Source organism: Panthera tigris, chromosome C1 (assembly GCF_018350195.1).
Source record: "Panthera tigris isolate Pti1 chromosome C1, P.tigris_Pti1_mat1.1, whole genome shotgun sequence".
Taxonomy (NCBI): Eukaryota; Metazoa; Chordata; class Mammalia; order Carnivora; family Felidae; genus Panthera; species Panthera tigris.
In genome coordinates this window covers 71,894,851-71,908,819 of record NC_056667.1, presented here as the reverse complement: position 1 = coordinate 71,908,819, position 13,969 = coordinate 71,894,851, and the positions used below count along the sequence as shown (strand labels likewise).

The 13,969-nt window shown below is 33.9% G+C and overlaps 1 protein-coding gene across 1 annotated transcript in view; it reads left to right on the top strand.

Annotated features, from left to right (window-relative positions):
• The window catches only part of COL24A1 (collagen type XXIV alpha 1 chain), a 398,425-nt gene that overhangs the window by 154,878 nt on the left and 229,578 nt on the right, over positions 1 to 13,969 (top strand). Inside the window, exon 21 of the mRNA XM_015536213.2 lies at positions 13,834 to 13,887. Coding sequence (XP_015391699.2) covers positions 13,834 to 13,887 — 54 coding nt within the window. The remainder of the gene's footprint in view (positions 1 to 13,833; positions 13,888 to 13,969) is intronic.

Sequence of the window (13,969 nt, the reverse complement as noted above, 5' to 3'; positions counted from 1 at the left end):
ATAGAGAGGAGAAATATTTGAGAAAATGAAAAACTTTGTATTAAATAGAAATTATTATTGTCTCAAGGTTAAAAACTGTATTTTTTAGTGTTGACACATGAATATGTGTTTTGGTAAAATGATCTAGGATAGATAAGAAATTTGAATCTCAAGTTTTATTATATTTGGTAGTGTGGATATAATTTTGACTATTCATAACTATTCACCAATAAAATATTTTTATGTAGCCATATATGAGGGAATTTTAAAAAGCCCTACTTTAATTTGCAAGTAACTAATTAAGCCTCTTGAGGACTTAATATTATAAACTGGAATACTACTCTTTAATTCATATTTAATTTAATAATTTAATAACTATGTCCAAAATATCCCATACTGACCATGATCTGTTTTTTTTTCCAATATATGAAATTTATTGTCAAATTGGTTTCCATACAACACCCAGTGCTCATCCCAAGAGGTGCCCTCCTCAATACCCATCCCCCACACTCCTCTCCCTCCCACCCCCCATCAACCCTCAGTTTGTTCTCAGTTTTTAACAGTCTCTTATGCTTTGGTTCTCTCCCACTCTAACCTCTTTTTTTTTTTTTTCCTTCCCCTCCCCCATGGGTTTCTGTTAAGTTTCTCAGGATCCAAATAAGAGTGAAACCATATGGTATCTGTCTTTCTCTGTATGGCTTATTTCACTTAGCATCACACTCTCCACTTCCATCCACATTGCGACAAAAGGCCATATTTCATTTTTTCTCATTGCCACGTAGTATTCCATTGTGTATATAAACCACAATTTCTTTATCCATTCATCAGTTGATGGACATTTAGGCTCTTTCCATAATTTGGCTATTGTTGAGAGTGCTGCTATAAACATTGGGGTACAAGTGCCCCTATGCATCAGTACTCCTGTATCCCTTGGGTAAATTCCTAGCAGTGCTATTGCTGGGTCATAGGGTAGGTCTATTTTTAATTTTCTGAGGAACCTCCACACTGCTTTCCAGAGCGGCTGCACCAATTTGCATTCCCACCAACAGTGCAAGAGGGTTCCCGTTTCTCCACATCCTCTCCAGCATCTATAGTCTCCTGATTTCTTCATTTTGGCCACTCTGACTGGCGTGAGGTGATATCTGAGTGTGGTTTTGATTTGTATGCAAGAAAACTTTTATAATAACCATATGAATAATATTCAATTTGTAATACAAGCCTCCAGTCTGACAAGTAATGGAATAGGGAACTGTGCGGAGAAGGTAGCACTTGAGCTGACATGATGAATGAGTAGGATTTGCATCCAGACAAGGGAGATGTATGGCATTCAGGAAAAGGAAGCTTGTGAGAGGATGGAAGTGTAATATGTGGAACACTCTTACACTAAAAGCTATTCATTGTTTGCATGAAATTCAAACTTAACTGGGCATCCTGTATTTTATCTGGCAACCCTATTGGCCACCTACAAAGTTTCCATATATACAGCAATGTTTCTCCCTTTTTTTCTGTCTCTATGGAAGAAATATTCTTCCTCTTTCTCCGTATTCAAGTCCCACACACGTTTTGCAGCAAAACCTCTCCTCAACTACTGAACAACCTCATGCCATCAGTTATCACCTACCTTTACACTGATCTCTCTCTTGAATCAAAATTTCCCCTTTGCACTTAAAACCATTTTCACTGCCAATGTTGTAGCTCAGGCCCTTTTTACTTTTCACCAGCATTAGTAATAATCCTTCATTTGTTCTTCCAGCCTCCAGTCTGGCATTTCTTCAAATCTGCTTCTGAGTAGATGATGGAATAATGTTTGTAAAGTATAGATCTTATCATGTCATCCTTGTGCTTATTCCTTCAGTGATCTCCACGCTTCCAGGTTAAGGCTCGCACTTCTTTACTTTTTATGCAAGGTTCTTTATAACCTACCCTGTCTCTCTAACTCTATTCTCTATAATCATATAGACATACATAGTCATATAGTGATGGAAGCATCACTCTTCTGAAAACCTTATTCCAGCTAAACTGTTTAGAAGACCAAACCGTACTATACTTGTTCAAATCTCAAGCTTCTTACCTTCATATATTACAACTGATGATTTATCTCTCTATTAGACTATAAGCTTTTGAGAGAAGAGCCTAACTGATTTTATGAACATCACAATAATCATAATAATGTCCATAACATATAACAGGAATGCAATAGATATTGGCTGAATGCATGATTGATTGAATGACTGTGTTAAAAACTATTTGGGAAATAGAAACAATACAACTTGGAATTTATTAAATGAAAGGGAATTCGAGGATAAAGCTGAGACTATTACTTGGGTTACTGTTGTCATTGATTTAAATAGGAAACTTAGGAGGAGCAGGTTTAGAGGATGGGAAATACAAGAAGTTTCATTCTGGGTATAGTTAGTTTGAAGTTCCTCTTTGACATCAAGGTAGAAACAATCAAGAAATCACAGTAAACCAAACTTAAAAATAGAAATAGTAGCATGAGGGGATGTTGAGAGAGAAAGGTAGTATAGAGAATGGAATTGATAACTTCTATAATGTTTAACACTTCACCTGCTACATAACTGAACTTGATGCATATATACACACATGCATTTATCCATTCACTCAGTATTTCATTTATTTAACATCTATTGAATTTCTTTTATGTGTTAGACCAAGGAGTAAATGTGAGATTATAAAGATGTCTTTTTGTTGTTGTTAATTTTTTTTAACATTTTTTTTTTTTTTGAGAGGCAGAGAGAGACAGAGCACAAGTAGGGGAATGGCAGAGAGAGAGGGAGACACAGAATCCGAAGCAGGCTCCAGGCTCCGAGCTGTCAGCACAGAGCCTGATGCGGGGCTTGAACCCATGAACCACGAGATCATAACCTGAGCCAAAGTTGGCCGCCCAACTGACTGAGCCACCCAGGTGCCCCTTATATAGATTATAAAGATTATAGATTTCTAAACCATGGTTCCGCCTCTGGATGAGGTAACAGTTTGGTGACAGATACCATAAAAATAGCACAAAATGTTGTAAGAAATGCTGTATTAAAGAGTTGGTGAAGTGCTATGAGAGCCTAGATAAATGAGAAACAGATTCTGCTCTAGGAAATTAAGAATTACTTTAAAAGGAAGTGATAATGGAAGTTAATGTTTTCAAGTATGCATTTCATGTTAGGTAAAGAACCAGGTAGCTTTCTAAATTCTTTTCAGTTTGGAAAATTTGTTTCTCTTGAAGTTTTGTAAAGAAAAATGTCATAGAACTGAAGAAAACCAACTGATAAAACCAACCAATATTACAATAGTGATATTTAAAATTTCCTTCTCATTACTTCTTTTAGTTTTAGAATTACATTGTTTAAAAGTGGGACAAAAAACCCTGAAAACCAGACATTTTAATGAATACAAATGGTTGAATTTCCAATGAGTAATAATTACTTTGTGGATTACTTTATCTAATTGTATTCGATAAACAGGAACTTTAAGCTTCATCAGGAACATCACTAGACTAATAGATTGTTTAAAATTACTGAATTTTAAAATAACATTTCAGAAGAGATGATTTTATCAAAAGGACCAGAAAATTTTAAAAGAAGAAGGACTTTGTTTTGTAGGTTAAGAAGCGTCAGCTTATGTTTTTCTTCTTGGTGCTTCATTATTTTTATTGAAGTCGTTTCTAGAAACAGAAGGGAAGAACAGAGTCAAACATGCTGACCCTATTAGCGTGATCTTTAGTTCTGTACACAATATCACGGAAGCATCTTAAAACTTCATTTATTTTAATATACATATCTTGTTTGGAAACTAGGGACAATATCAATTACTAAAGCCCTGTTGAGGCTATTCAAGGAGGTCATCAAGACAATTACGTGCACTCTATGTGAAATACATGGTTACCCTATTTGTAAGCCAGTTGGGTTCTTTCCAGAGCAATTTGGCACAGCTCTAAAGAAGCCTTTTATTTTCTCTTCATTTTCTGCCAGTTGACTAAAAACCTCAAACTAAGATTGGAAACTTATGTTGATTATGGTTCTATTCATTATGGGTATGTGGGTGTATATATATGTGTGTATATAGATACAAAACATACTCTCATGAGCCTTTTTAAGAACCACCCGATTTGGCCATCTGCTTTCAAGTATCTCATAATATTAGAAAAACCATCCTTTGCTGCTTACTTCAGAAAGTAAGTGCCCAATAAATATTCTCTGTTCTCCAGTAAATAGAATAATTTATTTATTCCTATAATGGTTTGTGTTGTTACTTTGGCTGTGGAATTAGGGGTGGTAAAATAGGCTGTCATTTTCTGTTGTATGACATCTCTGATAAGTTTTTGGAGAAAGCCTACTATTAGAAATAGGAAGCCTGTTTTAATTTATAAAATTATGTTACAGAATATGTGGAAATAACCTTCACACTGAATTATGAAAATGTCATGTGATCATATGTATAGAGGTGAGCTAACTTGGTAAGAGAAAAATGCATACCTCTGAATAGTTTTCTAAGAGCACCTCAGCTCAGCCCTGAGCACATTTCATGTGCTAAATCAAGATTTCTTACACTAGCCATTTTATTCTCCAGACATCATTTAGTCAGCTGAAAAATACTTATGAGTTTGTACAATGCGTGAGGTATTGTGTTAAGAAATTACTTGGAAATAAGATTAAAACATGGTCTTCTGTCTGCTAGGAACTTGTAATTTTCCGGAAGTATGAGATTTCCACATGGGAAAAGCTAAAAAAGCATAACTAGGCAACATATAAATGAACAATAAGGAGCTCAGGGAATGACTATTATGGCCATTTTTCTGAAAAACTTTACAGTAGGATTTTGAGATGGATGGATTGGATTTGGCCAGGTAGAGTCAAGGAATGAAAGTCTTTGTACAATAAATACAAAAATGAACTAGAGATGGAGGGCAAAAGTAAACCTATCAGTCTTAAAAAAAAAAAAAGTTAGGAGTCAGATTGTGACATATCTTAAATATAAAGCTGAAAAATTTAAATGCTAATAAGCCCAAAGATTTTTTTGTTGTAATGATAAAAACATACCATAAAGTCTACTTTCTTAACAAATTTTTAAGTGTACAGTACAATAATGTTAACTATATCCATATGTTGTACAGCAAATCGCTAGACCATTTTTATCTTGCATGACTGAAAGGCTATGCCTGTTGAGCAGCAACTTTGAATTTCTACCTCCAACCTGTAGCAGCCACCATTCTACTTTCTGCTTTTATGACTATCACTACTTTAGATACCTCATATATCTAGAATTATACGGTATTTGTTCTTCTGTGATGGGCTTATTTCACTTCACATAAGGTCTTCAAGTTTCATGCATGATGTAGCATATGTTAGAATTTACTTCCGCTTAAAGGCTGAATAACAGTCCATTGCCCAGTAGTCTAAATATCCACATTTTCTTTATCCATTCACCCACTGATGTGCATCTAAGTTGTTTCCACCTATAGACTATTGTGTAATGCTGCATTGAACATGGGAATGCACTTAACTCTTTGAGATTCTGTTTTCAATTCTTTTAGGTAAATACCCAGGAGTGGGGTGGCTGTATCATATGGTAGTTCTATTTTTTAATTTTTGGAGGCACTCCACACAGTTTTCCATAATGGCTGCACTATTTTTTTTTACATTCCCACCAACAGTGCACACGGGTTTTAATTTCTCTACATCCTTGTCAACATTTATTTCCTTTTTTGTTTGTAATAGTCATTCTAACAGTTATGAGGTGATGTCTCCTTGTGGCTTTGATTTGCATTCCCCTAATGGTTAGTGATGTTGAACATTTTACATATATTCAATCATTTGTGTGTTTTACTTGGAGAAATTTCTGTTATAGTCCTTTGGCCATTATTTTAATTGGCTTATTTGGTTTTTGCTGTTGGGTTGTAGGAGTTCCTTGTTATGTTATATATTAAACAATCATATTTATGGATTATGCATATTTTCTCTCATTCTATAAGTTGCCTGTTCCCTGTGTTGGTTGTTTTCTTTCTGTGCAGAAGTATTTACTAGTCTATTTTTGTTTTTGTTGCCTTTGTTTTTGTGTCAAATACAAAAAGTCATTATCAAGACCAATATAATGGAGGTTTCTCCTATGTTTTCTTCTAGGACTTTTATGGTTTCAAGTCTTATGTCTAAATGTTTAATCCATTTTGAGTTGATTTGTATGCACGGTGTAATTTAAGCATCCAATTTCATTCCTTTGCATATCCAGTTTTCCTAACACTGTTTGTTAAAAAGACTATCTTTTCCCCATTGTAGTCATAGCACCCTTGTCAAAGACTATTTCACCATGTGTGTGTAGTTTTATTTCTGGGTACTCTATTCTGTTTCATTGGTCTATATATCTGTCTTTATGCCAGTACCAAACTGTTTTGATTATTATAGCATTTTTTAAAAAATTTTTTAATGTTTATTTATTCTTGAGAGAGAGACAGACAGAGACAGAGTGTGAGTGGGGGAGGGTCAGAGAGAGAGGGAGACACAGAATCTGAAGCAGGCTCCAGGCTCTGAGCTGTCAGCACAGAGCCCAATGCGGGGCTCGAACTCACAAACCGTGAGATCATGACCCGAGTCAATATATTTTGAAGTCAAGAAATTGAGACCTCTAGCTTTCTTCTTTCTCAAGATTGTTTTGACTATTGAGGGTTCTTTGTGGTTCCATATGAATGATAGAATTGTTTTTTCTATATCTGCAAAAAATGCCATTGAGTTCTCACCAGGGATTCCATTGAATCTGTAGATTACTTTTCATAGTGTAAATGTTTTAACAGTATTAAATCTTCCGGTCCATGAACATGATATATCTTTCACTGTGTCATCTTTATTTTTTTTTCCACTGTGTCATCTTTAATTTCTGTCAACAGTGTTTTATAATTTTCAGTGTACAAATCTTTCACCTCCCTAGTTAAAATTATTCATAAATATTTTATGGTTTTTGATGCTGTGGTAAATGGGATTGTTTTCTTAATTTCCTTTCTGAATTGTTTGTTGTTAACGTATAGAAATGTAGCTTATTTTTGTGTATTGATTTTGTAATTCTGCAACTATGTTGAATTCATTTATTAATTCTAACAATATGTTGCTAACATCCTTAGCATTTTTTACATGCATGCTCTTGTCATCTGTGAACAGAAATTTTACCTTTTCTTTCCTACTTCGATGCATTTTTTTCTTTCTTGACTAATTGCTCTATCTAGGACTTCTAGTACTACGTTGGATAGAAGCAATGAGAATGAGCATCCATGCCTCATTCTTAATATTAGAGGAAAGTTTGCAGTTTTCCCACTGTTGAGCACATTATTAACTGTGGACCTCTCATATATGACCTTTATAAGGTTGAGGTAATTTCCTTCTATTTTTAGTTGGTTGAGTGTTTTATCATGAAAGAATATTAAATTCTGTCAGATGCTTTTTCTGCCTCCATAGAGATAATCATGTTATTTTTATCTTTTGTTTTGTTAATGTGGTATCTCATATGATTGATTTTCATATGTAAACAATTCTTATATCCCAGGAGTAAATCTTATTTGGTCATGATGTATGGTCCTTTAATGTGCTCTTGAATTCATTTTGCTAGTTTTTTTTTTTTTTTTTTTTTGGAGGGTTTTTACACCTATATTCATTGGAGAATTTGGCCTGTAATTTTCTTTTCTTGTAGTGTCCTTGTCTGGCTTTGGTATCAGGGTAATGCTGGCCTCATAAAGTGAGTTTGGAAGTGTTCCCTCCTCTTGTCATCTGTGAACAGAAATTTTACGTTACCCAACTTTTTGAAAGAGTTTGAAATGATTTGCATTAATTCTTTCTTAAATGTTTTATGGAATTCCCCAGTGAAGTCATTTGGTTCTATGCTTCTCCTGGATGGGATATATTTTATTACTGATTCAATCTCCTTACTACTCAGAGATCTATTGGATTTTGTATTTCTTCATGTTTAGTTTTAGTAGGATATATGTTTCTAGGAATTTTATGTGTGTCTTCTAGGTTATCCAAAATGTTGGTATATAATTGTTCATACTAGCATCTTATGATCCTCTTTCATTTTTTATTTTATTTGAGTATAATCTCTCTTTTTGTTAGTCTAGCTAAAGGTTTGTCAATTTTGTTTTCATTAACAAAAGTTTTATTAATTGTTACCAAGTTTTATTCATTTTTTCTATTGTTTTCCTACTTTCTATTCACTTATTTCTGCTCTAATCTTTATTATTTCTTTCTGTCTCTTAACTATGGGCTTAATTTGTTCTTTTTTCTTTCTTTTTTTTTTTTTTTTTTTCTAGTTTCTTGAGGTGTAAAGCTAGGTGGCTTATTTGAGATCTTTTTTAATGTAGGTGTGTACCATTTTAAAATTCTCTCCTAGGGGGCCTGTGGGTTGCAGGTTGTTCAGTCAGTTAAGTGTCTGACTCTTGATTTCAGCTCAGGTCATTATCTCACAATGGTGAGATCTAGCCCTGAGTCTGGCTCTAAGCTAAGCACAGATTAGCTCTCTCTTGCCCTTTCTCTGCCTCTCCCCACTTGCATGTGTGCTCTTGCACTAAATAAATAAATAAATAAATAAATAAATAAATAAATAATAAATAAAATCCCCTCTTGGTACTGCTTTTAAACATCCCATAAACTTTAGTATATTGTGTTTTCATTTTTATTTGTCCCAAGATATTTTCTAATTTACCTTTTGATTTCTTCTTTGACCCATGGGTTCTTCAAGAGTGTGTTGTTTAATTTCTTCCTATTTGTGACTTTTTCAGCTTTCCTTCTGTTGATTTCTATTTTCATACCATTAAGGTTAGAAAGGATAGTTGGCATAATTTAAATTTTATTATATGTGTTAAGATTTGTTTTGTGACCTAATATGTGATCTATGTGATCTATGCTGGCAAATGTTCCATATATGCTTGAAAAGAAAATACATCCTGCTGCTTTGTGTGGAATGTTCTTTATCTATTGGGACCATTTAGATTTTAGTGTTATTCAAGTCCTCTGTTTCCCTTATTGAACTTCTGTCTGGTTGTTCTATTAAGTATTGAAAATAGGGCATTGGAATCTCTTGCACTGATTGTGTTGCTGTCTGTTTCTTCCTTCGGTTCTGTCAATGATTGCTTCGTGTATTTGGGTATCTGATATTGGGTGCTTATTTATTTATAATTGTATATCTTCCTGGTGAATTGACCCTTTTGTCATTAGTTAATATCCTTCTTTGTCTCTTATGACTGTTTTTGACTTAAAGTCTATTTTGTTTCATGTAAGTAGGGCCACACCTGTTCTCTTTTGGTTATCATTTGCATGGGATATCTTTTTCCAAGTTTCACTTTCATTTTATATATGTTGTCTACAGTGTGTTTCTTGTAGATATCATATAATTGGATTTTTAAAAAATCCATTCAGGTACTCTAAGTCTTTTGATTGCAGACTTTAATCCATTTACATTTAAAGTAATTACTGGAGTGCCTGGGTAGCTCAGTTGGTTAAGCATCTGACTCTTGACTTCAGCTCAGGTCAGGATCTCATGGTTGTGAGTTTGAGCCCCACAGCCAGGCTCTGTGATAAGTGTGGAGCCTGCCTGGGATTCTCTCTCTCTCCCTCTCTCTCTGCTCCTCCCCCACTGCACATGCTCTCTCTCAAAATAAATAAATAAACATTTTTTAAAAAAGTAATTACTAATAAAGAAAAACTTACCATTGCCATTTTGTTCATTGTAATTGTTTTGTGTCCTATAGCTTCTTTGTTCCTCTTTTCCTCTCTTGCTGTCTTCCATTATGTTTTGTTGAATTTTTGCTGTGACATGTTTCAAAACCTTTCTTGTTTTCTTTTGTGTATCTTTTATAGATACTTGGTGGTTCCCATGGGGTTTATATGAAACCTCTTATGTTATAGCAATCTATTTTAAGCTGATAACGACTTCAGTTGCATTTGAAACTCCACTCTTTTACTCTATGGAAGATTTTGAGAGTAAAATGATGAAAGAGTTGTTTTCAGAAGAACAATAATAGCAAATTTAAATATGAATGTAGTGAATATATGGAGTAGATAAGTGCAATATCAGTTTAAAGACTTGTAAACACTAATCAACGTGCAATGTATAAGAAGAAAACTATATTTATTGAGTCTCTGTTATATTCAAGGTACCCTTTTATTTATTGTAACAACTTCGTGATGATGATGGTAACATTATTCTACAGATAAGGAAACTCAGGTTATAGCCCTAGTAAGCTTCAGAGCTGAAATCCATATCCAGACTCGACTTCAGATTCTATTTTAAATTAAAAAAAAAAAGAATTTGTTTGTTTAACATGATAAATATGAGACGTGCACAATTTAAACAATGACAATAACACAAACTGTATTAATGTTAAGAATTAGACCATTGTAAGTTTCTCAAGTATCCCTCACTTCCCTTCTTGCATTTATAGATAACAACTCCCTTGTGTTTGCCATACTTTTACCATACTTTTGCCACACTTTTACCAATGTGTTGTTTTGCTTGTTTTGGAAATTAATATAAATAGAACCATAGTACATTAAATCTTCAGTGATTTGCCCCTGCCACTCAGTCTTTTCTTTCCCATATATTCTAGGCTGATGAATGTAATTACAGCTTATTTATTTTTACTGCTATATAGTAACACACTATGTAGATGTACTGCAATTTTGTGATTGATGCAACTGTTGATACACATTTATGGCCTTATTTCTTTCTTGAGATTACTTTTCACAAATCTTCCATGTGTGTTTGTAAAGACTTTGTAAACTCCAACTTGGGGATTCGGTGTTTTACATATGGCCATTAGATCAAGATTGGTCACTTTGCTATTTCAGTCTTCTCTATTCCTGATTTTTATCTGCCAAGATCTAGTAATTTCTGAGAAATGTGTTAAAATTTCCCTGTCTAACATTAGATTACTCAATTTATCTTTATCAATTTTTACTTCATGTAGTGGAATTTATTAGTTGCATAAAAATTGAGAGTTTTTCATCTCTTCCTGGTGAACATAGCCTTTTATCATTATTTAGTGACCCTCTTAACTCTAATAATCTGTCTTACCTTGAAGTCTATCATATGTAACACTAATATGATTATTTCAGCTTTTTTGAGCTGGTGAATCTCTTGCATATCTTTTTCTACTTTTTTGAACTTTAAATCTCCCCGTATTTTTGTTTTAGTTGTGTTTCTAATAAACAGCATATAACTAGTATTTTTTTAATTCTGCCTTTATAATTTTTTTAAGATTGTAAATTGGTCTTGGAAGAGAAAGGAAAAAAGACTCTGGATTTATCTGCTTCCCTGAGAGAGTTACTTTTTGTTTCTTGGTCAGTAATACCACCTATGCAGGGTAAAAAGCTGCAATGAGAGAATAAGGGAACTTAGTTTTCTTTTATCGCTCAGCCATCAGCTAGTTACACCCTGGATATGGAGCTGAGTCCGTTTCTTACACATACACACTAATCTAAACTTGTATATTCATCAATGTCTTTTGAGCCCCAGGAGTTGGTAATAGATTCTTAGTGTCTGCTTTTTTTATGCCATAAAAAAAAAATGATCGGCTTTGTTAGCCGATCATAACTCAGCAAAAAATTATTTGCAAATATTACAAACTTTCTGACTCTCCCAGAGAAGATGTTTCTCTTTCGTCTAAGTTCCCATTATACTTTACTTCTACTTCAATTACAATTCTTATGTACTATTTTTTATTTTAAAGTGCCATCATCAATAATAAATTAGGAATTAATTGAGAATAGGAGCTGTGTTTCATTTGTATTTGTATACTCAGGGTCTAATGTGCTATTTATTATACCTTACACATAGAAAATTAATAAATGTTGGATGAAAAATGAATGAAGAATTAATTAAATAGTTAAGCATTAGCTGTCCTGTGTTGGAACTTAAATATCATAGCATTGATTCCATACCTTCTGTCAGTCTAAATACTTAAAACCTATCACTTAGAGATCTTGAAGAATGTTTTGGATACTAAAGAGTTAGACATCATTGTATCAGTCAGAATTCTTTCAGTTGTAAGTAATGAAAATGAAACTTAAACATGATTATATAAATATGAGCAAAGTTTAGGAATTCAAACAACTAAATCCAGGACCCCAAACAATATCATTAGAATCCAATTACTCCTGCTCTCTTCATGTGTTAATTTATGGATTTCATTCTCAGGCTCTCTCTCCTTCATGATTTCCCATCATCCTTAATGCTATTCCCAACTGTTCCAATGTAGTCCAGAATTTCCTTTAGTTAGGCTGAGGTGGGTTTCTGGCTCATTACTGAACCAATCACTGTTTCTGGGGATGTAGAATATGCTGGCTGACTTAGGTACATGTCACATGTCCACCCTCAAATTTAGTCAGGGATGGACTCACCTCCCTTCAAATCGTGTGGGCTGAATGGGGAGAAAGCGTTTCCCTAAGTAAAATTAGGATGCTTTTGCCTGAAAAAAAAAAAAAAACAAAAACAAATGTATGTTGGACTTGCATACAACAACATACACCCATTTCAATAATCTAATCCATCTCTTCCAATGAAAAATAAGAAAGCTGCACAAAAATGTTAAGTTATTGCCTGAGGTCATGCAGTTTCTCCAATGGCGCCATGTACATAATAAGCCTGTGATAATATATTGTAGACTTTTAAACTGACCAAGAGTTTTTCACCTTTTGATTGCAATTAGCAAAGATAGAGCAAGGCATAATGTGAAGACAAGATTTTAGTGCAGTTTGTCACTTTACTGCATTCCAGAACAAATGATTAAAGCTACCTGGATAGATTTGCTATTTGGCATAGTTATTTACTACATTTAAAAATTAGATAAAATCTTTGAATGGTTATAGAATCACTAAAAGCAATAATGCAGAAGGTAGTTTTTAAGGGATTTACTTAAAACTTTGCTGACACATTGAATAGTTAGAGGAACAGAACTGAATAAGAAAAATGTCACCATGTTAAATAGATAGTATAGGGTGTTTTCTGAAGTAGAAAGATTTTTTTAAGTGACTTTGCTGAATTTTTATTCAGAGCATTTGATTTTTAATAGCATGCATTTTGAGTAACAACAGATTTCTTTTAATCGTGAAATTGCTAATCACATTCAGATTGTTACTTTCTTCTGCAAATTCCTCTTTTTGCCAGCTTGTATTAAGAAGGGAAATAAACTGAAGAACATTTAGTGCAAATAATGTGTTCTAGATTCTGCTAGTCTCTTAAAGGATATTAAAACAGCATATATCTCTTCCATCTGTTTTTAGACATTGTGGATACTGTATTATGTATTTGTTGTACTATTATCAAATTAACAATTGGACCCATTGCTTTTTTTTCAATGTTTATTTTTTACTTTATTTTTGAGAGTGAGAGAGAGAGAGAGCAAGAGCAGGAGAGGGGCAGAGAGAGGGAGACACAGAATCTAAAGCAGGCTCCAGACTCTGAGCTGTCAGCACAGAGCCTATCGCGGGGGCTCAAACCCGTGAACTGCGAGATCATGACCTGAGCTGAAGTCAGAAGCTCAACTGACTGGGCCACCCAGGCGCCCCAGGATCCATTGCTTTAAATTTAGAAGTACTTTTTCTGAGTGTCTGGTTGTGTCTGGTTGAAGAGAAACATACTGAGCAGATTATTTGAATGATAACATACTTTTAAAGAATAAGTTTACTACATTTCCCAATTTTTTAGATACTCTATACTTTTTGGTCACTTACCCTCTGACCCAATTTGATAACTTCATAATGGGAAAAGAATGGTACCAAATTGTATTGCCCATATCCAGATTAATGCTGATTGGAAAATATTAATTGAGCTGAAGTTTTTCTTGCTTGTGCTTATTTTCTTTTATAGGGACTCCTTGGAAATAGGGGACCTCCAGGACCTCCTGGTCTCAAAGGACCTCAGGTATGGAAAAAATAAATACCTCAGTCAGCAATTGTTTTAGTTCAAGTATTCCCTTTTTATTTTTCCTTGGACTTTATTTTTT